This window comes from Schistocerca gregaria, chromosome X (genome assembly GCF_023897955.1).
Source record: "Schistocerca gregaria isolate iqSchGreg1 chromosome X, iqSchGreg1.2, whole genome shotgun sequence".
Classification (NCBI taxonomy): Eukaryota; Metazoa; Arthropoda; class Insecta; order Orthoptera; family Acrididae; genus Schistocerca; species Schistocerca gregaria.
Window position 1 is genome coordinate 756,151,648 of NC_064931.1, and position 26,503 is coordinate 756,178,150.

The following is a 26,503-nucleotide window of genomic DNA, read 5'->3' on the forward strand; positions in this document are numbered from 1 at the left end:
CGTGAAAGTTGATGAATCTCCCAAATCAGCATTTTGTCGAAGCGGATTAAACTAAAATATGACGAATCGCCGTACACCTTTGGGCTTCTGCAGAATTCTGACATCAGTGATCATTCAGATGGCGATTTTGTTAGCAATTTGTGCAGTTTATCCTGATGATTCTGGAAGAAAGTATCCATACACCGCCTAAACTTCCATTTTGTTGCTAGATATCCGTTGACAACCTTCTACACGGCCCAGTGCACACTATCGTGGCCACCTGTGAGAAGCCTGAATAACTATCTACTGCAGCACGGACGTCCAGGGAGAGAATCAGTGAGGTGTCTGGAAGATACCGGCAGAGATGTGGAGCCATGCCGACTCCAGTGACGTGGCCAGCTGCGTTAGGTTTCTCGGTCGAGGATCCATGCCGCGAACAGCGCGATCCAGGTGGCCCCCACAGTTTCTCTGTTGGTAAATCCGGGGAGTTTGGTGGCCGGGAGAGTACGGTAAATCTCATCGTGTTGCTCTTCGAACCACACATGCACACTGCGAACTGTGTGGCACGTTGCATTGTCATGCTGGTAGATGCAATCGTGCTGAGGAGAAACAAACTGCTTGTAGGGGGCGGACATGGTCACCAAGGATAGATGCGTACTTGTGTTTATCTATTGTCTTACGCAATGACGAGATCACCCGGGGAATGTCACGGAAACATTCTCCAGACCATAAAGCTCCCTTCTCTGGCCTGGGTATTTGCTTTCCGGCGTTTCATGCCGTACACGCCAATGGCCATCTGTTCGACGGAGCATAAAACATGATTTTGTGTGTGTGTGTGTGTGTGTGTGTGTGTGTGTGTGTGTGTGTTTTACAAAAAGGTACGGCCAAACTTTCTGGAAACATTCCTCACACACAAATAAAGAACGGAAACGCTTAATTTCCATCTTTGAACTCATTTTAGTTTCGTCAGTATTATACTAGAACTGGCTTCCTCGATTCACCGCCAGTTGGCCCAATTCAAGGGAGGTGATGTTGACTTCGGTGCTTGTGTTGACATGCGACTCATTGCTCTACAGTACTTGCATCAAGCTCATCAGCACGTAGCATCAACAGGTTAGTGTTCATCTCGAACGTGGTTTTGTAGTCAGTGCAATGTTTACAAATGCGGAGTTGTCAGATGCCTTGGCGCGGTACGTTTGTATCGAGACAGGTTTCCAGAACGAAGGTGTCCCGACAGGAAGACGTTCGAAGCAATTGATCGGCGTCTTAGGGAGCACGGAACATTCCAGCCTGTGACTCGCGACTGGGGAAGACCTAGAACGACGAGGACACCTGCAATGGACGAGGCAATTCTTCGTGCAGTTGACGATAACCCTAATGTCAGCGTCAGAGAAGTTGCTGCTGTACAAGGTAACGTTGACCACGTCACTGTATGGACAGTGCTACGGGAGAACCAGTTGTTTCCGTACCATGTACAGCATGTGCAGGCACTATCAGCAGCTGATTGGCCTCCACGGGTACACTTCTGCGAATGGTTCATCCACCAATGTGTCAATCCTCATTTCAGTGCAAATGTTCTCTTTACGGATGTGGCTTCATTCCAACGTGATCAAATTGTAAATTTTCACAATCAACATGTGTGGGCTGACGACAATCCGCACGCAATTTTGCAATTACGTCACCTACACAGATTTTCTGTGAACGTTTGGGTAGGCATTGTTGGTGATGTCTTGATTGGGCCCCATGATCTTCCACCTACGCTCAATGGAGCACGTTATCATGATTTCATACGGGATACTCTACCTGTGCTGCTAGAACATGTGCCTTTACAAGTACGACGCAACATGTGGTCCATGCACGATGGAGCTCCTGCACATTTCAGTCGAAGTGTTCGTACGCTTCTCAACAACAGATTCGGTGACCGATGGATTGATAGAGGCGGACTAAGTCCATGGCCTTCACGCTCTCCTGACCTCAACCCTCTTGACTTTCATTTATGGGGGCATTTGAAAGCTCGTGTCTATTCAACCCCGGTACCAAATGTAGAGACTCATCGTGCTCGTGTTGTGGACGGCTGTGATACAATACGCCATTCTCCAGGGCTGCATCAGCGCATCAGGGATTCCATGCGACGGAGGGTAGATGCATGTATTCTCGCTAACAGAGGACATTTTGGACATTTCTTGTAACGAAGTGTTTGAAGTCACGGTGGTACATTCTGTTGCTGTGTGTTTCCATTCCATGATTGATGTGATTTCAAGAGAAGTAATAAAATGAGATCTAACATGGAAAGTAAGCGTTTCCGGACACATGTCCACATAACGTATTTTCTTTCTTTGTGTGTGAGGAATGTTTCCTGGAAGTTTGGCCGTACCTTTTGTCTAATACTATATAAGGCTCACCGGCCATTTTGACCATCTTCTGTGCGGATGCACAAACAGTGCCCGAACTCTTACGGGAATCGGCAAAAAGCCGCAAGTAATGAGTATAATGGGCAGGGGCACTATGAATATAGTGCGGGACAGTAAGTTGCGAATGTGGGTCTCACGGGAGGCGTGCCAGAGATAAGTCCCTGCAATCGCACTATCCTGTGTGCCCTTGGTGGTTCAGATGGATAGAGCGTCTGCCATGTAAATAGGAGGTCCCGGGTTCGAGTCTCGGTCGGGTCACGAATTTTTAACTGTCCCCGTTGACTTATATCAACGGCTGTATGCCCATCATTGTAATTTCATAAAACGTGATTCTTCTGAAAAGACCATCTGTAGACGCCTAGTTGCGATATTGGCTTACAAATTCGAGCCTTCGTGGCCAATGAACAGCAGTCAGCATAGGTGCATGAACCAGGCGCCCGCTGCGGAGGCCCGTATGCAGCAACCTCCGGTGTACGGTCGATAAGGAGACATTACTAACCCCTTGTTTCAGATGAGCGGTCAGTTGCTCAGCAGTTGCACACCTCCGCGACCGTCGTTTATTGCTGTTATCTACGGCCTGTGACACACACGTTGCCTCGGCTCTGGTTTTGGGTAGCGCCACTTCGTGATACGCGGTATACAGGGTGATTATATTAAAGTTAACTTTTCAAACTGCGGGTCAGAACGACGTCAAATTTCAACGGAATATTATCGGAGAAGGGGAAAACGTATGGCAGAAGAAAGATACTTGCAAAATGTAGCAATAGATGGCACTATAAGCACCATAATTTAATAGTGGTCGACTACAAATGACAAACGAATCATACAACAATGCCTAAAGTGTAAGTTTGACGTCAAACAAACTTTACTGCTCAGTTTGCATAGGTGTACAGGCGTGATACTGTTAGTTACATAAGCCCATCCACCACGTCAAGGTCATATCACATCGGATTGGAAGAAATCGGTTTTTGATTGTCCTTAGGCCAAAAACCGCATAAAAAGCGTCAACCAGAGTCAGATCGGATTATTAATTTCCGTGTGACTGGCGCAAAACGTGTTCAATATGCTGTCCACCGTTTTCTGCGACAACTTGAAATCGAGAAACACCATTTTCCACAACTGATCGAAGTGTTTCCGGGGTCACGTTCAGAATGTGTTGCGCATTGCGTGCCTTCAATGCAGCAATGCCCGAATCGGAACACTGAACACATCTTTCACACAGCCCCACAGCCAGAAGTCACACGGATTACGATCAGGTGATCGGCAAGGCCAGGCTCTAGGGAAATGGCGGCTGATAGTTCTAGCATTTCCGAAATGGCCCTTCAGCAGCTGCTTAACTGGATTTGCAATGTGCAGAGGTGCGCAATCTTGTATAAAAATGATCCCATCCACGCTATTGGAGAGTTGGAATGACATGGTTGCACAAAAGACACTCATAACGCTTACCAGTGACGGTACAGGTAAGAGGATAGGATTGGATTGTTTGGGGAAGAGATCAAATAGCGAGATCATCGGTCTCAGCGGATTAAGGAAGGACGGGGAAGGAAGTCGGCCATGCCCTTTCAAAGGAACCATCCCGCATTTGCCTGGAGTGATTTAGGGAAATCACGGAAAAACTAAATCAGGATGGCCGGACGCGGGATTGAACCCAGGTAACAGGATTCGGAAGCACTTGTCTCTTCGAAAAAATATGGCCCTGTGATAAATGATGCTGTAAACCCACACCGCACAGTGACCTTTTCAGGATGAAGTGGTAATGGTTGATTTGTGTGTGGATTTTCTGTTGCGCATATTCGACAATTCTGTGTATTTACATATCCTGTCAGATGGAAGTGGGCTTCGTCTGTCAACAAAATCTTACACGGCCAATCATTTTCCACTTCCATGCGAGCAAGAAATTCTAAAGCAAAGTCTCTCTTGCTGGCAGGTCAACAGGATGCAACTCTTACACATGGGTAATTTTGAATGGATAGCAAAGAAGGCTGTTTCATAGGATTTCATAGGGTATGTCCAATGTTCGGGCAGTTTTCCTTGCGCTACACATTTGGACACCACCGCTCGTTTCCTCCTGCATTGCTGTGGCCACTGCTTCTATTGACGAATCAATTCGTTTCCTCCGTCTACCAATTTGCACAGCAAAAGAACCCGTCTTTTCGAATTTCTGAATTATATTCTCCAGACTCACGGCAGTCATCGGACCAACGCCTGTTTTCAAACCCTTCAGTGTCTGGAACTTCTGCAGAGCAACGTGTGCACAGTAATCATTCTTGTAATGCAGCTTTTCAAGCAGAGATCCTGCATCGAGACAGTCGTGGCGAACGTCGCAGATGCGAAAGGATGAAAAGCCGCGTATCCGGCGTGTTTATAACTACTTCGCATAATAGGTGTTTTCATTTACGTATTGTGACACGTACAGCCCCGTCTATTGATCAATTTTCAAACTATATTTTTCTTCTGCCATACTTTTTCCCCCTTTCTCCGATAATATTCCGCTGCAGTGTGACGTCATTCTGACCAGTGGTATTATTTCCACTGCGTTTTGAAAGTTTAATTTTAATCACCCTGTACTTTAACCATGGCGTGATGCAATTAGTTCAAAATCTTAGCCGTTTCGTAAATGCTTCCACACTTGGCACTAAATCCAATGATCATTCCCTTTTGGAGCCAGATAACTCGCTCCGATTCCGCGATTCTCCGGTCCCCCCCTCCCCTCCCCTCCCCCCTCCTACATGCTTTGTATGCCCTCCAGTGCTATTGCTGCCACCTGCCGTGTGTAAGTGATTATGGCACGATGACTTCGAGCGTAAGCGTTGGTCACGTTAATGTGACTGGACTGTGTAAAGGTGTTCTGTTGGACGTAACGCATATTAATAAAGATACAGGTCCATTAATTCATCATAGTAGACGAATTTTGTCAGAGTGAGTCAACAGATAGATTTCGAACAGGACGTAATGAAACGCCACAAGTGAGAGATTACACATTAGTTACCTGCGTCAGAATATACTGTTGACAATATTAGTGTCACGTGGGACTCGTCAAAGAAGCACGTTCGGGGCGGTCGCGCGTCGATGATGGTGATAACCACACACACACACACACACACACACACACACACACACACACACACACACACACACACACGAGAGTCAGCTGCGCTAACCACAAGACCACCAAATGCTAACTGGATAGGCCTAAGAAACTAGGGAACACGAACAGCCGCGCTTAAAAGCGTAACTCTACTGTGCTAAGCAGTCGTCAGACACCCTTGTCAGCTCTCAGAGAAGATTCACGTTGCAGCTCAGGTCTGTGGCAATAAACGATCCACTTAAAACTAGAAAGCATAGTTTCCGTAGTCGTGCTGCCACCCGGAAGCGACCGATCGCAGGATCGAACACACTCTCCACCATACTTCACGAACAATAAGCGTGTGAACGATTGAGCAGATGGCAGATGGATATTCTAATTCACACCTAAACTGGCCAATGGCATAAAGTTTTATCTTGGGCTACGTGCCCATTGACCATTACACGCCAGATAAGATAGTGTTGCAGTTTAGTGGTTTAAACTTTGATCTTAGAATTGTGCAGACAATGCAATCATTGGTCCAGGGTGCACTTGGAAACTGATGCTGCGGAGTGGTGAATCCCGCTACATGAAGTAATGCGACACTCGATGGTTGTGTGGAGCTGGCCAATGCCTGGCGAATGACACTTAACTGAGTTCGTTGTGGAGATAGTGGGATTCGGTGGAGTCATGGTCTGTGGCAGGTAGAAACATAAACGCAGGTATGTACGAGGATAGGCAACAGCAAGCAACAGATTGGATTCAGACCTTTCTCTTTACAACTGATAACGGCCCTTCCCACAAATGAGCCCTTCGTGTCCCGATTCGAAGAAAATCAGGTGTTCTTGTTAGCATGGTCTGCTGAACCCTAGCTAACAACTTTGCAATACGTTTGAGCCTCCATTTGCTGCCAAAAACACTGCAGCAACTTGTCACCATGACCAAGGGGAAAAAATCCACCTTCAGTGTTTCATAATTTAGTATGCTTCCCCTAGTATTAATGACTGTAATGGTAAAACAGTTGCATCCTATAGTCTATTAGTTACGTGGATGGCGTGTTTGGTACGAAATGCAATGAACTTGTGCAGACTTCTGGGCACACAGTTCATATCGTCTTGTGTTTTCTCCAATGCTGACATGTATTGAACTTGTATTGTCTACATCTACATGATTACTCTGCAATTCACATTTAAGTGCTTGGCGTTCATCGAACCACAATAATACTATCTCTCTACCATTCCACTCCCGAACAGCGCGAGAGAAAAACGAACACCTAAACCTTTCTGTTCGAGCTCTGATTTCTCTTATTTTATGTTGATGATCATTCCTACCTATGTAGGTTGGGCTCAACAAAATATTTTCGCATTCGGAAGAGAAAGTTGGTGACTAAAATTTCGTAAGAAGGTCTCGCCGCGACGAAAAACGTCTATGCTGTAATGACTTCCATCCCAACTCGTGTATCATATCTGCCACACTCTCTCCCCTATAACGCGATAATACAAAACGAGCTGCCCTTTTTTGCACCTTTTCGATGTCCTCCGTCAATCCCACCTTGTAAGGATCCCACACCGCGCAGCAATATTCTAACAGAGGACGAACGAGTGTAGTGTAAGCTGTCTCTTTAGTGGACTTGTTGCATCTTCTAAGTGTTGTTAATCTCTAAAATCGGTTCTCAAACTGCTCTGTTTCTCTGTACGATTGGGACTTTCTCTGCCGCATCTTGGTGCAAGGGCTTCCCAGAGACTAATCTTTTAAGAAATTGACATTATCGTGTAAAAAAAGAAAAAAAGCTGAAGCACGTGATGCTAAGATTTTACTGACATTGTTACAGTGTTGACTGTTACAAAAAGAGCCGCTACGCGTGTTTTCATATCATTTTTGCTGCTGCTGCTGCTGCTGACGTCTTCCACCCCTTTTCATTCTCCTGCATAAAAAGCGAAAGTCATTGAAAACATCCACTCTTGGGAATCGTGCTAGTATAGTTAACACTTCCGTGTATTGCAGTCACAATTTTGTGTTCATCCATATTCTTTATGCAGTTACTTGTCACAGAAGTTCAGTGTTCGAAAGCTTTTTGCAAACAAGCACATGTGATACAGTAAATGTGTGTATGATGCAAGTATATCCTAAGCCTTGTCCCCGAAAATGTTGACCCTAATGACATTTGTCGGTCTGGAGATACAAAATCACTAGGGAAATACTCTTTCCAGTGATACAATATTTTAACGGTTGCGGATGTGTGGGGTAACCACCCTACCGGATCGCAAGTAACTTGTGAGATTCTCTGTCAAGCGTAGTGTGGACAGTAAACGAATGGAAATGAGGCTCTGAGGCAGGACGTACGTGTATGTGCTGTTTACTCGTGTAAACGCGGTAGAATCGATGTGCCATTGTGGGCGACTCTTTTTCCTGCTTGTAAATGGATTGGGGAAATCTCTTGTGACCCGACCTGCCCAACAGCCTTTGTAAGTCTTCAAACTGTTGTGACGCACAGCGACAACATGTTGGCAGAATTTGCTTGCGATCAGTCTCCGGTGTGCAGTTCGTGGCTGAACACCATGTTGCCCCGTCCGGCGCCGAGTATTCTGCAAAAAATGAATGTTTTTGAAGACCAAAGTGACAGACTGGGTAGAAATCAACAGGAGCCGTGCGCATATATCCGACCAGGTAATGATGTGATCGTATGTAATTACATTACTTGGAAGCGAAAGCGGAATCAGTTTCGAAAGAAAACATAAAAGAAAAGACTGCAGTGTGCTGAATCCCTGAAGTGAGGATGACCATTCACTTTATTTTTTCCGTGTGTATTGCAACGCCTACATCTTTCTTATCAGTAATTTTCTGTAAAAGTTGTATATCTAGTGCCTGTCGCCATTTCTGTTAAAGTTTGATGCACGATGTGTGTACATTTTTGGTTCTTTTCCGTCGTAGGTCTGAATCTTGCAGACAACGAAATCGTTGCGGACGTGGTAGTAACTCTTGAGCAGTTTCCTCAACGCCCCCCACCCCATCTCAGTCTTTGTGTTGAATGTTTACATAAACGCTGAAAATAAGAGAGAAAATAACGCGAACATAACTACAGCCAAATAGAAGTCCCGAAAGACACGAATCGAGTGCTGTTCCTTTGAGAACATCCTAACGAAAATTTCACTGTTGCATGTAGATGTTGCGTTCTCGGAAGTGGAGCTCGTACAATGAACTAGAATCAACATTCTGTACTAGGATTCAGAAAATGGGTACAGGATTCTCTGTGACCTGAACTTTACAAAGTCATTAATTTACATGACTCATTGAGGGTCATTGGGTTGATTCTCTGTAATTTCATTTTGCGTTATTTCACTGTGCTGCTTCAACGACGGCAAACGAACGAAAAGTTGCCTCGATAAAACGCTGCACTAATGACCAAGAGTTGGATCGTAATTTCGGTCGTACCATCTTGCTTCTGTTTTTTTCTGGTGCACCAAAATCATTCCATACGAACGATCTTTTACTTTCAGTTAAGCTGTAGTATAATGACGTGCATCTACGATACTTCAGACGAAACACGAATCTACTATTAAAACTACACTAATATGCTTTTGCGTATAAAACTGGTTTCAACTTTACCACTAATCTCAGAAAATGCGACTTCAGATGCTTTCGCAACAATAGCATCTACATGGGATACCGAGAAAGGTCACGCAGTAGTGAGACAATCGACTTGTATTAGTGGGGACGACGGTTCAAATCCCCGTCCGACCATCCAAACTTAGGTTTTCCATGATTTCTCTTAATCGCTTAAGGCATATACCGGGATGGTTCCTTTGAAAGAGCACACATGATTCTTCCACCTCATTCCGAGCTTGCCCTCTGTCCCTAATGACCTCGATGTCGACAGAATGTTAAACCCTACTCTTCTTTCTTTCTTTCTTTCTTTCTTTCCTTCCTTCCTTCCTTGCTTGCTTTTTTCCTTCTAGTTACAGTGGAGTGACATTCTTACTCTTTCCACGCATGTGCTGACCAAGTGGCTGTGTGTGGACACTTCTGTTTGTATATTTTAGCCACTTTCCTATTGACTAAATATAAAGTAAGTCTGTTAGAAGAAACCAATAGAAAATGGAATTTATGTCGTTGCTAAATGTGGAAGGAGTAATGTAGGAGACACAGACGCATCCAAACTTTCCAAGTTTAAGACCATTCCAGGCACAAACTTTTTAAACTTACGCAGTCCCTGAAAATTTCTTACATAGCAACGATGAGAAACAAGTTGCTTACTGTACTTCATAGCTTTGGGAACAAAATTTATTCAAGTGAAAGTTTTTATGAAACGAAAATTGTGGATTGTCTCTCGGTAAATATTAAATTTCGTAGTCTACTTTGCCTTCTCCCATTTGCTAAAACAGCTACTATTGCTACTACTAATCGGAGTGACAATAGAGAAAGCTGTCGGTCATTAGTGAATTAAATTCCGAAACCTTGTTAAGGCTTTCAGCTATGTAAGTCATAGTTCATTATTGCGAAAGCCCACACAACGTCATAAACATGTCACTTTGATGTAATCTTATGTAGATAACAAAAATGGACACATCAAATAAGTTAACACTGGGTAAATATTAAATATTTGATCTTTTGGCTACTACGTATCTTGTTCGAATAATCGGGAAGTCAGCAACGTTAAATAAGATGAAAACAGAAGCATTTGACAGAAGACAGGAGCTTTTTAAAACTTTCACGGTAGTTGAATTCTTCAAGGCAGGTGGAGTTGCAGCAGTCGCGGTGTCTTGGTTCGTTATTGTTGTTTAAACAGACATGCCTAGCTGTACGAACAAGGATGATTGAGGCTTCACTATCAGTTGTGAAATATCTCTATAAAAAGAATTGAAGTTCTATTAGACTGAGGGAAGAAAGAATGCTGTTACAGAAAGTTGTATTACAAAAATTCCAAAGCTAAAGGTGTAAATTCGCACTCTTATCGTCCAATGCGGGGTAACAGTATTGGAAAGGAGGAAGAACGAAAAAAAGGTAGATTAGGATTCCGCGTACCGTCGACATGGAGGTCATCAGAGACGGAGCACACGCTCGGAATATTTCGAGCATGTGGACAGGAAATCGACCGTGCCCTTCCAAAGGTACCATTCCGGCAATTTTATCCAGTGATTAGGGATAGCCGGACGCGGATTTGAAACGTCGTCCTCCCGAATGTTAAGTCCAGTGTGCTAACCACTGCTCCACATCGGAATACTGGAAACCTCTACGCTACATCGAACGCACGGCAAACAAACAAGTCACCCAAGGAGAATGATGTGCGCGCGAAATATCAGGTAAAGCTGGCATTTTGTATGGAACTGTCTGGTGACACAGTGTTTTCGAGAGAGCAACTAATAAAATCCCGCCGCTGCTGGAGCTGAAACGAGTCTACATTGTAAGAGGTCAAGAATTTACGACTTGTTTCTAAAAATAGAAAATAATTCCGAGCGACTGTTAAGAATTCTATGGACGGGTAAAAACTTATCACTCAGTAAAAAATCTAAATCCACACAACTGTCGCATCTGAGCGACAGGAGAACTATCTAAGAAACAGCAAACGCTGACAGTGTGGTGCGTGTCTACTACACCATTAATAGTTGATTCCTCTTTGAGGAAATCCAAAGTGCTACATTTAAACTTCCTCAGGTGAGGGTTATGCAGCTCCCTTAATAGAGCATTATCTCCTCTATGCTCCATAAAGAAGTGCTACCCAACACAACGGTATCCTCAGCTGCTCTTTTCTGCATGCGTGGCCTCGAGGACCCTTCGACCTCAGACCTTTTCACTATTGAATATGAGGATACATGAAGTCTCACATGGGCAGAGGTTATTCAGTGTCATTTGCCCTGTTGAAAGAAGCTATTCATCATCATGTGTAATACATTGAAACAGAAATATCTCTCTTAATGTAATTGTTGTTTTCTTGACTGAGGGTCAACATACATGTCATTTTGAACTATATCACACAACTACGCGAATTACAAACTCGACTGAAAAACCACCTGTCTGTAAAGAGTGTAAATATTCTGCCAGCTTTTTAGTATTATGACAATAAACCCCATTACTCTGCAGACTTTCATGGAATCAGAGGTCCAGTGCTGCCTGTACTTCATAACTTTTTTTCATTTTGCAACATACTATTAGATCGTGTGGTGTGTTAATGAAATTGACGCATCATTATCCGTATTAACCAACAACGAAAAATGTTGGAGTTTGTTGTATGTGTCCAATTTTTTGCAGTCCTGTGAAATGTTTTGAGACGTTTTCTTGTCTGGTAAGATTTTTGCATATAGATGTTCTGCAACAACACGCATTAAAGATGTCATTCTCAAACTAATGGAATAGATTTTGAAGGACAAACTGATGAATTACTAGCATATATATATAGTCCCCTGAGTGAAGCACTGTTTGGTTTCTGGGGTAATTCTGTCTGTATACAAACATGCCATTTTTCGTGCCTAATATTAAAGTGTGGCATGTCAGAGAACAAAAGACTGATTTGGTGCATCAAGTGGAGATGCCATTCAGTTGTTGTGGGAGGGATTGGATTCAAAACTGTGTCCAGCTATGCTGTTTTTTAATTTCTGTTTGCCTGAATGACTTCAGGAAAATGTCAGCATGCTCCCTTTGACATGCTCATACCCTATCAACTTTGCAACTGAACTGTTGCTCTATTTCTAAAGGCCTCATTGTCAGTATATGTTACAATCTTTTTTTCCATTTGGCCCCCTCTTTCATCTAAAATTTTACACAATTTAATGTCTTTTGGTCTACAGTCTACATAGTCATGTACTTAATGGGATGACATCTGGCACCCATATGCATAGAAATCACCTTCTTATTGTTTGAAAGTAAGACCATGTTTGTGCTTTAGTAATGCTGAGCAGCTTTATTCCAAACAGACCCAGACACTACATTCTCCACAGGTTGTGTGTACATATGTAAACGACTGCCTTATTGATTTATTGTGTTGATAATTGTATATGGCATTAAGAATGCAAAAAAATGTTGCATTTATCCAACTGCAGCATGTAAAATACACCATTTGCTGCTATGTTTCACATTTCAGTTTCAGTACATCATCATTTAATCCAATTTGTGTTACATTTCTGTAAGAGGTCCTCATTATATTTGCATCTGAGCAAAACAAATGTTTTAGATGTAGGTGAAACAAATTTAAAACAAATTCTAAATATCTGTCAGGTGCTTTAATCGTTTTTCAACTGATACGGATAGTTTTTATAGTGGCTGAGCATGCTTTTCTTAAGTTGTAGCATACCCATATTTATCTAGCAAACTGCTCGAATTTATGTGTATTTTCCGTTCTTATATTGTGTGTCATTAAATGCGATTCAGTACTCATCTGTGTGTGCATGTGTGTTTTATCTGTGTTGACATACCCAACTGTAATAACATTTGGTAGTCTAGGAGCAGTAAGTATTGATATCCCAGATCACACAAGTGTATAACCTGTTTATTTGAAACAGGTGTTGCTGGTTTGGCTATGATCCCAGAAGCAGAAGTGGAGACTCGCAATACTCGCCACACTACTGGGGGTGGAGGTGGTACAGCCCCCCCTGCACCACCGTTGCCGCCAGTTGATCACGATGGGCTTATCTTACCTCGGAAACTTCAAAACCCCTGTATGGAATCTGCAGACAGGCGTAGTCTCCACCGTGAATTACTCTTCAACCAAAAGACGTGAGTGATTCCCATTAGTGTAACGGTTACACATTAGCTTTATTGTCTTCACTGTGTAATTCATGTATTAGTTGAGTGATTATTTATTTGATTATGGATCATTTTATGATTATTCTAGACATGCCAGTGAAACACAATAAAAAACATAATTACAGTTTAATAAATTCATACATGTAAGTATATCAACCTGAAAAACTGTGTTGGAATCTCTACCTAGTGGTGGTGAGGGTGAGCTCATGAAGAAGAAGAGAGATTAATATTCTTTGGCACAGATCCTGATCATAAGATTTAATAGTAACATGAAATACATTACAGATTTTGAGGTGTTCCATTATTCTCTGAATACTTTTTACCAATATTCTCTTTTTGTTACGTAGACAACCTTTTATTGTGTAGAATGTAATATTTAAGAGAAATTTTTAACTGCATTTTTAAATGCATTGATTTTGTCTGTGTCTTTAACAACCTTGGACAGATGATTGCACACTTTTTCTCCTGCTAGTAGTAATTATATTTCCTTACTGGGGATGAAATGACTGTTGCAAACTATGAAGAAAGTTCAGTTGATATACAAAATACTTTTGAAAGGTAAATATTTTCATCGTGGATTTCAGTGAAAATAAGTGGCAGGACAATTCTTCCAAACTAATAGACACATTGACTACAACAACACAGAAAATTATTCCAGCTAAAATTATAATTCTTATTCTGAATGTTAATTCCATTACAAAAATGGTAATAGAATTAAGAGGGCATGTGATTACCTAATCTGGTTGCTGATAGGCTCTGGCCAATGGTGCATGATGACACACAATGTTGCACAGAGTCCATTACTTGTTCTCAGGTGGCAGGCACAGATGCAAAGAGGTTACAATGTACTTGGTGCATAGTACAATGACCTTACCTTGTGGTGGTCAAACGTGGTTTACCAGAACCTTGGCAATGAGTATACCTGTCCTCGTGTTCTCATGCAGTTCAACACCAAGCCACTTTTCCATCAGAATGTCTTACAAAAAGGGATATTGTATGATTGGACAAGCCGGCCAAGTGGAGACCCACACTGAGGTCCCTTTCAAACTCTGTTAGGTGCAGTCTCACATGAGCACGTGGCACATCAGTATTCTTTACAGTGATCGCTCACATTCTGACACTGTTCATCCATTTGTTGCTGACAACAATCAACTCTCATTAGTTCTGGTGGCCGTTTATCTGTCACAGAGAATTGCAACTCTAAATCATTTGCATGATGGTGTTTGTATGTTTATAATGTTGCATTTACATCTGACAATGTCTTCTGGGTGGTTCGCTTTTTTCAGCGTATATTTGTGTATCAGACTTCATTTAATTTCAGTAACAAACTTTCGATTGTTGGCAGATTTGCCAGTATGCCAAACCAGTAATGACACTTGCATTTACAGCTTTGTGTTAGAGTACATAAACCATTTATTCATAGTATCAAAGCAGATGTCTAAAAGTATTTTATAATTTACTCACATTTATACCTTCTTGTGTCTTCTAAGATTCCTCTCAGAATCAACCACATTAAATTTGCCGTTTAAGAGCCCTATCTGGTGTTAATCATAACCACAGTATATTTTCTGTTATTGGTAATAGTTGCAAAGCTATTTGAAGTGGAGGGCACAGGACTGAAATATATGAGTGGCTGAAGTGTTTTCTTTGGCTGAGACATGTACCCAGACAGGTTACTAAGCTCTAAAAACTGGTAATAAATATGCAGTTCAAATTTATAGCTTAAAATTTTCATTCGGTCACCTCTACTTTATCACTAAAATGTCAATATGCACCCCCCCACCACTATAACCACCACCACTGCTGTCGCGAAAAAATCCCATCGTGACTCGTCAGTAATTTCTTGAATTCATGTTGTCTTATTTTATTGAATACAGCCATTTTGCACCACTGTGAGCCTTAGCTTCAATTTTAAGTGGAAACTTCATCCATATTATCTTCTGAATCTGATATTACTTCACACATATTGTGTATGTAGCCATTTAGTGCTCTTAGAAACATTTGGCTTCTGTGCCTGTTGTGTTTTTGGTTTCTATTGTTTCATTCCAGCCTGTTGTTTGTCCATTGGTTGGTGTTACATATACCAGCTTATTTTTTGCCATGCAGTCTCTCTCCAAACCAGAGGGCATGACAGAGGATACATCCCATTGTACCACTTCTTGCCATCCATTCACTTAAGGGAGTGCAAGAAGAGTTATTGCTTGAATGACTCTGTGCACACTTTAATTAGGCTAATATTGTTATTGTGGTCACATGGGAATGACAGATGGGGGTTTTAATATATTCCTAGATTCCTCACTTCATGCTATTTCTTGAAGCTCTGTAAGTATAATGTTTTTCTCAGCCTCACACAGTATTTTTCGAGTGGGCCGCTATGTCCCGTATGAAGTTCTGCATGATAGAGATCTTATTTTTCCACAAACATTATATAAAATCCATATCCTAATGACTTTATCCAGACTCAATGGCATTTTATTCTAGTCCACGAGTGGGAATCTTGAAATTCTCATCCTTTTTAGCTAGTATTCACCCGTTTTAATGCATTAGCCTTTAAATTAACATATGTGGGCCATACTGTACAGCAGATAGACTGATGCCCCAAAGTTGATATTGATTTACTAATTTAGAAGGCAGTATTCAGACTGCACAGACATATCTCAGTTCTCAGTGAGCAAATACTAGAGGTCTACAATAAGTGCCAAACATAAATGTATAAAACTCAATTTTACTGTAGATATGTATAGTACTGGGATGCAGTCTCATGTTTATAATGACAGATCTGTCTTAAGTCAGTCAAAATATGTAGTCACTCAATCCTTTCTAAATCTATATCTACACTTAGTGAATCACTGTGAAATGTATGGCAGAGGGCAGTGTTTGTTTCACCGTATGTTAAGGTTTCTTCCTGTTGTGTTAACAGATTGTGTTTGGGAACAGGGACTTCTTGTACACTTCTGTGCTAGCTGTTATGAAAAAGGATAGAGGCTACTCACCATATAGTGGAGATGCTGAATCGCTCAGATGCGCAACAGAAAGAGGGTTGAAAGCTTACTTATTTAACAGTGTTTTTGTTGTGCTTATCTGTGACTCAGCACCTTTTCTATATCTTGAGTACAGTCTGTTTTGTCCCTAGTTTTATCTCCACAACCTCCACAGGATATTTGTGTCGGTCTGGAGAATATTTGTAGTTTATTCCGTGAAAGACAGTTATCAAAGTATTATAAGCAGATTCTTGTAATATAAAATGCATCTTCCTTAAAAGTGCTTTCCAGTTAACATTTTCCAACATTTCTGTTACAGTCTCTCAGCAGTGAAAGAAGCCTATGACCATTTACATTACCCTTACTTGTATAAATTCAATTTCTTCTTTTATTATGAACTTACAGCTTTTATATGGAGAATACAAACTGTTTATTCTGTATCTTATTAGTCATGGTCAGCCAACTGTGTTTGTTGTTGTCAACTGCTTGCAGTGAATTTCAAAGTTGGGGTGTATCTGTACCTGGTGATGTATAGATGTTACTTCATGTTACACTATAGACTTGCAGATGGGTAACACATCAATGACTGCAGTATGTACCTGAGGAGGAAGTCTTTCAGCTTTGAAATAGATTATAATTAGTGAACAAAAATTACTGCAGCTGCTCAGACATTAAAAATAACAGAAAAGGGAATAAATAGTTATTATCATTTGTAATCAGTGGTTGTAGGGTGGGGGAGTTTGCAGCTACTGTCCCCTTCTATTTCATCACTGTGTAGCTAACAAGAAGAAAAGTGCAGGTGTTTTGTATACAGTATATTCTGTAGACAAGCTACTGTCTCCCTACCAGTGAATCCTAGTCTGCAGTTTGCTTTATCTTTAACTGAGCCTTTGTAGTCATTCCACTTTGAGTGTCTGCACATTATTACTCTCAAATGTCTTTATGATATGATATGGGTGTGACTATCTGTGCCTTTTAACCTAGTAGTCAAAGAATACCATGTGTTTACATTTTGTAAAGCAAACAGTTCTACATTTCTCCACATTAAAAGCTAGTTAGCATGTGCACCAGAGTGATTTTTGTCAAAATGTAACTAGACATTACCACAGTTATTACCAAACAGGGTTTCCTTGTAGATGGCTGTATAATCTGCAAAAAGTGTGAAGGTGGAACTAATATTGTCCTATGTGCTGCATCCTGCTTGTAAGGAAATCTTCGATTTAGTTGGATTTTCCATAGGAAATGTATTTGCTTTAGACAGTGTCATTGTGGTACTGAGGAATACACTTTTTGAAATTTTACAAACACCAAATGATTCTGGTTTCCAATAGCCATAGCACTGATTTCTCTCTGCTCAAGATAGCTGTAGTAAATTTTTGTCAAGAATACAGTTAATTTGCTTGCTAATTTGTATAAACTTGAGGGGGATGCTAGTTTTCCCTGGGCCTTAGTGACTTTTAACTGCATTAAGACACCTCCCATTACTGGGTGTGTTCACTAATCTGGCATTTGGCCAACTGAATTACAGAGCTAAACCCAGAAAAAACTTGTGCAGATAAAATTGTGTATTGGCAGTCCTGTGGAGAGACATTAAACCTGTTAGGAGACAGTCTTTACCAGAGGGATAATTGTAACTACTGTAAATTATATAACAGCAGGAATATTTGTGCATCTTGAGAAAAAGTTCTGAGTTAATTTGTGCTCTCAGCAGATTTCAATGTAGGGGCAGTTTTTCGTCCAGGGGGAAACCCATAAACTTTTGTATATCTGAATACTCTTAAAAATGTTTCCTTCTATACTTAGATGATGGTGACCTAGAAGAAAGCCTTCGCTGTCCACTATGTGGGACACAATATCATTGCTCAGAATCCCACTGCTTTTCCACAAATTTGTTCCCACAGTAGTGGGCCACTAAATTACTGCAAGTATTCTGACCAGTTTTTACACTTGCTTGTTTCTCTCGTAGCTGTGGAAGAAACTGCCTTGGCTCCCAGAACTGCAGGATTCTGTATCTTACATAATGTAGCCACAGCCCTAATTGCAACAATTATATGTTTGCTATATGCCTTCCTGAAATCATTTTATGTGATGTTGCTTATTTAAATTAATTTGGTTGTCTCTGCTAATGTACTGTGAGTTTTGAATTTGGTGCTTTGTTTATTGTGTTGTGGAATGTTATTGACAATTTGTGAGAGAGATTCGTGTGAAATCTTTGTTCGTACACTGTGCCAAATCTCACAATTGTGTCTGTATTAACACACCATGTATTGAAAACATCATCCAGTTCTATATAATGAAAAATAGAAATAATCATTTTATTTTGTAAATTAAAACTGGTATACAATTAGATAACTTTTATGTGGAAAATGTTTTTCTGAAACTGGATCACAGTGCAATGTAATAGTCAGTAAAGATCAGGAAATGGAAAAAATAGGGTGATTATAAAAAAAAAAACTTCCTGAGATTTTAATATGAAACAGATTGTAGAATGAATTAACAATTTAATAATGAAACAGAAAATAAAGGAAGTAGTGCAGTCTTGTTCAAGTGCTTAACACAAATAAAAGTTTTATTTCAGGATTTTGTAATTACAACTGAAAATGACGTTACGGCACAAAAGGCTGGTTGGTTGGTTGGTTGGTTGGTTGGTTGGTTGGTTGGTTGGTTGGTTGGTTGGTTGGTTGGTTGGTTGGTTGGTTGGTTGGTTGGTTGGTTGGTTGGTTGGTTGGTTGGTTGGTTGGTTGGTTGGTTGGTTGGTTGGTTGGTTGGTTGGTTGGTTGGTTGGTTGGTTGGTTGGTTGGTTGGTTGGTTGGTTGGTTGGTTGGTTGGTTGGTTGGTTGGTTGGTTGGTTGGTTGGTTGGTTGGTTGGTTGGTTGGTTGGTTGGTTGGTTGGTTGGTTGGTTGGTTGGTTGGTTGGTTGGTTGGTTGGTTGGTTGGTTGGTTGGTTGGTTGGTTGGTTGGTTGGTTGGTTGGTTGGTTGGTTGGTTGGTTGGTTGGTTGGTTGGTTGGTTGGTTGGTTGGTTGGTTGGTTGGTTGGTTGGTTGGTTGGTTGGTTGGTTGGTTGGTTGGTTGGTTGGTTGGTTGGTTGGTTGGTTGGTTGGTTGGTGAACACGATTCTTTCGTAATGATGTGGAACGTGTCAAAGTACAAAAGATTCATTTATCCCAAATAATCTTTGTTAGTCTTATATACGGTACAATTGTTAATACTTAACTGTATTTCTTTAGCCTATGTCTAAAAATTCATCTATGGAGTAGAAGGAGTTGTCATTCAGGAATTCCCTTAACTTACTTTTGAATGCCGATTGGTTGTCTGTCAGACTTTTGATATTGTTTGGCAAGTGACCAAAAATCTTTGTGGCAGTATAATTCACCCCCTTTTGTGCCAATGTCAAATTCAATGAACGGTAGTGAAGGTCACCCTGTCTCCTAGTATTGTAGCTGTGGACTGTGCTATTAATTCTGAAGTGATCTGGGTTACTAACAACAAATTTCATTAGGCTGTATATATATTGTGAAGCTACTGACAATATCCCTAATTCTTTAAATAATTGTCTACAAGATGATGTTGGATGAGCCCCAGATATTATTCTGATAACACGTTTTTGTGCAATAAATATGTTCTTTCTTAGTGATGAATTGCCACAAAAGATGATTCCGTAAGAAAGCAACGAATGAAAATATGCATGGTAAGCTAACTTACTGATGTGCTTGTCTCCAAAATTTGCAATGACACTAATAGCATAGGTAGCTGAGCTCAATCGTTTCAGTTGATTGTCAATGTGTGTCTTCCAGTTTAAATTCTGATCAATACAGACACCCAGAAATTTTGAACAATCTGCTTTAGCTAAAGATTTTCCCCCACACTCTATATTTATTTCCGGTGTTATGCCTTTCCCTGTACTGAACTGCGTGTACAGTGTTTTTTCAAAGTTCAATGAAAGTCCATTTGCGGAAAACCACCTAATAACTCTTTGAAAAACATTATTTGCATTTTCCTCAGCTGATTCTTGCTTTTTAGGCTTGATTACAATACTTGTGTCATCTGCAAAGAGAACCAAGTTTGCATCTTCATGAATATAATTAGGCAAGTCATTAACATATATTAAAAACAATAAAGGCCCCAAGACAGAACCCTGTGGTACCCCATTCTTGATACATCCCCAGTCTGAATAATCTGATGCCCTTTGTGTACTATGTGGGTTTACTGTTTCAACCTTCTGCATTCTACCAGTTAAATATGAAGTGAACCATCTGTGTACTGAACCATTCATTCCATAGTACTTCAGCTTATCTAAGAGGATTTCATGATCCACACAATCAAAAGCCTTAGAGAGATCACAGAAAATCCCAATTGGTGATGTTCTACTATCCAGAGCATTTAAAATTTGATCAGTGAAAGCATGTATAACACTATCTGTTGAAACACCTTTCTGAAAACCAAACTGACATTTTGTTAAAACGTTATTCCCACTGATGTGTAAAGTTACTCTTGAGTACATTAGAAATTAGTATGAAGACGAGAATTTGTGTTTATATCTGGTCTTGGAAAATGAGTTGAATAAAATATGCTGACAGTCATAATTATTGTTTCCTTTTTTTCCCTTGTCACTGGAAGAATGGAGAACTCCTTGATGCACAAGAATTTCAAATTATTTGGCATGAATATGTATCTGAAGAAAACAGTTTGATGTCTCACTTAATGTTAATATACAGGGTGGTCCATCTGAAGTTTCGGATGAGATTATCTCAAAGACTATACATCGGGTAAAAATAGTGGTGCAGATTCAGATTCTCCATAAGAAAGTAATCAAGATTTGTCTGAAACATTTTTTAAACCATTGACAGATGGCACTGAAAGTGAGAAAAATTAAAATTGGGGAAGAACTGTGATTTATTTAGAATAATCAAAGGAGGACGCATCAGATCGATACAAAATGTAAATGAATTCTTTCATTACGCTGTTTTTGTACAAAATGTACTGTATCCTACTTTTAGCGTTACCCAGGAACGACGACATGGATGTAGTAGAATGATGAGCACATGGGGTGCTTCATTAGTGTTAGTCCCCTTGCCTCTCACAATTTGGGGTGCTTAATCAATGAAATTAACCACAAAGAAATTGATCAAAATTATCCCTATTTGCCTCAATTCATAAAGTGAATCATCTGCGAACGTTGTCCACAGTTTTGAGCAGCACATCCCGTGGTATGGCTGCACACACACACTTCGAATGCATTGCTCCATTTCGTTTCAGGTTGTGGGCTGTCTGTCGCAAAAAATATTTTTTAAATTACCTCACAAGACAAAATCAGGAGGTGTTAGGTCTGGTGAACGTAGAGGCCACTGAATTGGTCCGCCACGTCCAATCCACCAACCAGGGTACCATAAATTAAAAACATTCCACACATTTTTAGCATAATGGAGATCTGCTCTGTCCTGTTGGAACCACATTCGTTGCCTAGTTTCTAAATCAACATCTTCCATTAGCCTCAACAAATCGTCCTAGAGAAGTTGTAAATAAGATTCCCCAGTAACATTTCGGCCAAAAAAATATGGTCCTATCAAATAACCATTTAAAACTCAACACCAGACCATTAACGACCATTTGTGTTGATTGTCAGCAGGTCTGTGCCAGTGTGGATTGACAGGGGACCAATAATGATAATCATGACGATTTAATTAGCCATTGTTTTTGAATGTGGCTTCATAACCTAACGTATAAAAAAAATAAAAAAATAAAAAAAAAATCCTCACCTCTTATCACTTCCAAGGCTCATTGGCAGAAATGCACGCGTATTTGCATATCTTTCAGCATTAATGCCTGTGTCAGTGTGATATGGTATTTGTGTGCCTTCAAAATCCTGAAAACAGTTGTTTGTCTTTGAATCGCACGACTACTCATTTCGGGATCCAGTTGAACACAGGTGAAAACAGTAAGGGTACAAGCATCATTTTCATTTTCTTCACGATGACGAGGTGCACAGTGCATGTAGCCATTGTGAGCTCGTAGAGTGCAATTTCAAATGATGTTTTCGCTTGGACATTGTCTGTTTGGGAAACAATCCACATACAATTGCGCGGCTGCAGTGTAATTGTTATGGCATTCACCTAAAATTAATATCATATCAACAATATCTGTAGGAGGATAGTGAGCCGTGTTTCACTAAAGAATAATTCAGTTTCATCTGTTGATGTTTACGTTTCACGGTCTGAAAGTGAAGTGACATGACGTCTGATCACATTGCACCAACTTCTGTGTTTGCAGTTTGGCTGTGGTAGCACCACAGTTGGGTGAGTAATGAAATTGTGAAGAGTTCCCTAATGAGATTTTTATACCATTCCACCTCCCTTCATCAAAAACTGTGGCGGCTAAGATACATTTTGTAAAAAAAAAAAAGCTTAATTTGGCGTAATGAAAGAATTGGAGCACATTTTGTATCAGTTTTATGCGGCCTTCTCAGATCATTCTAAATAAGTTGGAGCTCCTCCCCAATTTTAATTTTTCTTGATTTCAGTGCCATCTATCAATGGTTTAATAAAATATTTCAGACAAAACTTGATTACTTTTTATGGAGAATCCAAATCTACAATAAAACTGGGGGTTTCCATTTAAGATTTAAAAGTTGCCCCCCACCACACCCAAGGGGGTGGGGGCCACGTGTAGTATCATTTGATGTCCCCCTTTGAGCTTACAAACTTGCCTTACCCACTGTTTTTACCTGACGTATAGTTTTCGAGATAATCTCATCCTAAACTTCAGATGGACCACCCTGTATATGTTAGTTTCACTGGTAATATTTTCCTGTTTCAGTAAACGTGTAGGTTACAAAGTAAACACATAGTGTTACATGTAATGTATGTTCCAGTGGGAAAAATGTCTTGAATCAAAAGTCAGAACTGCAGCGAGCATTTGGTCGCCACCGTGAGCAGCAAGCGAGACGAGAACTGGAGCAGCAGAAGGCCAGCTCCCTGTCTGATCTACAGAGGCTCATTGAAGAACGACAGAAACGATTGCTAATGGTAATTATATTTTGCAGTTAAAATAGCGAAAATTGAGAGGAGTCATAATTTTCTCAAAAATTCTCTAACCCCTCTGTTAAAAGTTGTGTTATCTTGCTTAGAACTATTTGCCCTGGAAAATCATTTGCAAAATTTTTACAAAACAAACAGAAACAACATATGGTGCTTGTTTATTTTTTTACTGTCACCAGGCAATTAACAGCCACCAATTTAGGCAAGAATATCCTCAGCAGTAATTCTAATATACCATAGTGTATGTTTGTAAGTTAAAGTGAATGATCACGAGCGAGCAAGCACCATCATTCTGGCCACAGACAGGCCAGTCAGACCTGACCAACTGTTGTCCTCCTTGGCTAATGGCATTATCAAGATGGAGGGACATGGTGTCAGCACACCATTCCTGGCCATTGTTGGGTTAGCAGACTTGATGCCACTAATGCTCAGTCAAGTTGCTCCTCAGTTGGAACCACAAGGCTGAGTGCACCCCATTCCAGTCCCCCCACCAACTAAATATACCTGGCAGTACCGAGAATGAAACCCAGATCCCCCCCCCCCCATGATAGTCAGTTGCGCTGATGGTGGACAAATGTGACAATCATAATAAACTTGTTTTGACTAAGGAGTCAGAAATTTTGACGTTTTTTGAACCAGAAAGATGCTGTGGAAACTATCCTAATTTTATCATGATGAAGAACACTCATGATTTTCAGTAATGTTCCTTCAGTTGACCCATAAACTGACCATCCAAAGTCAACAGAGGACAACATAGAAGCCTTCTAGAAGTGAAGAAGATGTGTTCATTCTGCCCCAAACGAACTTTTGCTGATGTACGTAAATATACATGTTCTTCTTGACTAGACATCCACAACAGTTATTCACCATCAATGTGAAAATCTGATACAGTTGTAATAACTATTTATTTCTAAATAGGAAAGCACAATCTGGTTCCAGGACATGCCCCATCTTTAGACAAATATTGAAATGAGAGTCCACAATGGGTGCATAACTGAGGTTAAAATAGGTTAACCATAGTTATGTATCCTTCGTGGATTCACATTTTAATGTGCACCTGAAGCTGGGGCATGTCTTGAAACCAGGTTGCACTTTCCTTTTTAGAAATAAATAATTTTTACAACTGAAGTGGATTTTATCATTGATGATCTCAATATAGTAAATGTCATCGTACATTTGACCTTTAAATCCTTTAGGTGCAGTAATTGTGTAGACTTCATGCTCTTTGATTAGAAGGCAATCTGTCTGAAAAGAACTGATGAAGATTTCGAAGATGGTAATGCCCCTTCAAGCAGAGTCATCTAGTGGGTGAGATTTGGAGGAGCACATTATCTGAATGAAATAGGCAGTAAGGCCCATGGATCTTAATCTCATTAAATTCCTGTGGCACTCTATCAGCCAAGACCTCACTGGCTTTGTTCTTATTCTATGAAAAGTGGAACAACAGCAAATTCCCTGTCTAAGGCTAATGTTGAGGAAACTAAATAACACCACTGTGTTGATAAGACCAGTGTTGGTACCAGACTAAATTCATCCATCATGCCTTCATACAAGAAAATATGGCTAATAATAATAATAATAATAATACATTTTATTTTATTTATTTTTCTTTCAGATGGAGAAAGATGATGATGCAGACAGTTGTTCTGGTAGTGAGCCAGAATTCATGAAAGTTCATGCCAGACTAAGATCTAAAATGGATTCAAAATAAGTATTATTGATTATTGTGTCTGTAAAATGTTTATTGTGTGTAATGAGTGTGAGGCAAGCCTCAGTGTGTTCAACCAAAGCTATTATAGTCTTTTGCAGCAGGGAAAAAATATGGAGATCTGACAAGTAAATGTGTTTGGTATTGCTGATGCTGAAATAACGATTTCCCATGCTCCCAAATAAAGAGAAAAAATTAAGCTTGGAACATTTAAAAAATATATGGAGGTAGTGACTATATAAAGCTTCATTTGGCTGCTTTGGTATCATTTACATCAGCAGCTGAATTGTGTTATTTCACAAGAATTCACATCACTCAAATGTTTTCCATGTGTAAAAGTACAAGTGAACAACTGTGTTACCATTATTTCTTTACTTACGTTTTTCATGTGTGAGGCTGAAGGTGTGTAATTTTGCAAGGAAGTGTTTTTGCTGTGACTTTTAAACAAAGATTGTGATGGGTGTGACAACATTTGTGTTTGTGTACCAGCTGAAACCAGTGTTCAGAGACTAAGACATTATTACCTGCTCCATTATAGTGAGTCTCACACAGCAAACTTCAAAGACAGTGTGTGGCCTTTTCAAGTGATTATACTAGCTGTGCCTTAATACAGTCTCATGAACATGTATGAATGGAGGGGATGATCTATTACTGTATATATTTTTAAACAGTGACTTTAATTTTGCATTAAATGTCAGTTCTGCTATCGCATACCTAATAAGATATAAGAGATGTTTAATTTTTACTAGTTCATTTCTTTTGTAGAGTCATGGTTCATTAATTGCAGTTTGTGCAATTATTTCTTGAATGTGGTATTTTTGTATCTGTACTATTTCTCATACTACAAGAAAAATTTCTTCTGACATTTGTTCTGTATAATGGTAGATAACATTACTTTCTTGTTCTTAATGCTGCATGGAAGTAATGTGAGCAGAGACAGGCTGCATTTCTTAACAGCCAAATCTGTTCACAAACAGTTCCTCAGTATTTGCCATCATTATTGAGTTACACACAACTCATGTCTTCCATCATTCTGACTGGATTCACTCACAGAGTTCATAAATGTATTATTTATACTTTATTAATTATACATATCTTATTTTAAAGTAAAACAGCAAATGGTGATTTCAAATTAATACATTAATTCTGAATATTGGTGTTTGAAAATAATAAAGACTGTAAAAAATATTAATGTCCTTTTTGCATTACTTCATATACACAGAGGTTGCTGTATAGGTTAGTGGATAACATGAATCAAGACATTTTAATCAACCGGGCAGAATAATGGATCTCTCCACAAGTAAGACAATGTGTTCTAACAAACAAGTCGGTGAATCTTCTAGAGGTTAGGTATATCTGTTTGAGAAACAAATCCTTTTTTTTGTATGTTTATTAAACTAAATAAGTCACTCCTACTCCTTGCCCCTGGTTGTATGAGAAGGTCTCAAAATACCTGCAGAAAGTAGTGGATTGGTATTGAGAGAGTTGTATGTATAGTATGACAACGTAGTTGTTCTGATTAAGATTACTAGATTTCTGTCTGTGGGGACATGACAATGGTTGTGTACGCTGTCTCAGTTGATAAATTT

The 26,503-nt window shown here is 40.1% G+C and overlaps 1 protein-coding gene across 2 annotated transcripts in view; it reads left to right on the forward strand.

Annotated features, from left to right (window-relative positions):
* Window positions 1-26,102, forward strand: part of LOC126298758 (protein FAM107B) — a 198,252-nt gene extending 172,150 nt beyond the window's left edge. Inside the window, exons 1-4 of one of the 2 annotated variants that reach the window (XM_049990204.1) lie at window positions 8,005-8,121; window positions 12,948-13,161; window positions 23,041-23,194; window positions 24,822-26,102. In XM_049990204.1, the coding sequence (XP_049846161.1) occupies window positions 8,013-8,121; window positions 12,948-13,161; window positions 23,041-23,194; window positions 24,822-24,917 (573 nt within the window). In that variant the 5' untranslated portion in view covers window positions 8,005-8,012 and the 3' untranslated portion in view covers window positions 24,918-26,102. Of the gene's footprint in view, window positions 1-8,004; window positions 8,122-12,947; window positions 13,162-23,040; window positions 23,195-24,821 lie in introns of those variants that run through there. The other variant, XM_049990205.1, reaches the window with a different exon arrangement.
* Window positions 26,103-26,503: the final 401 nt, after the last annotated feature.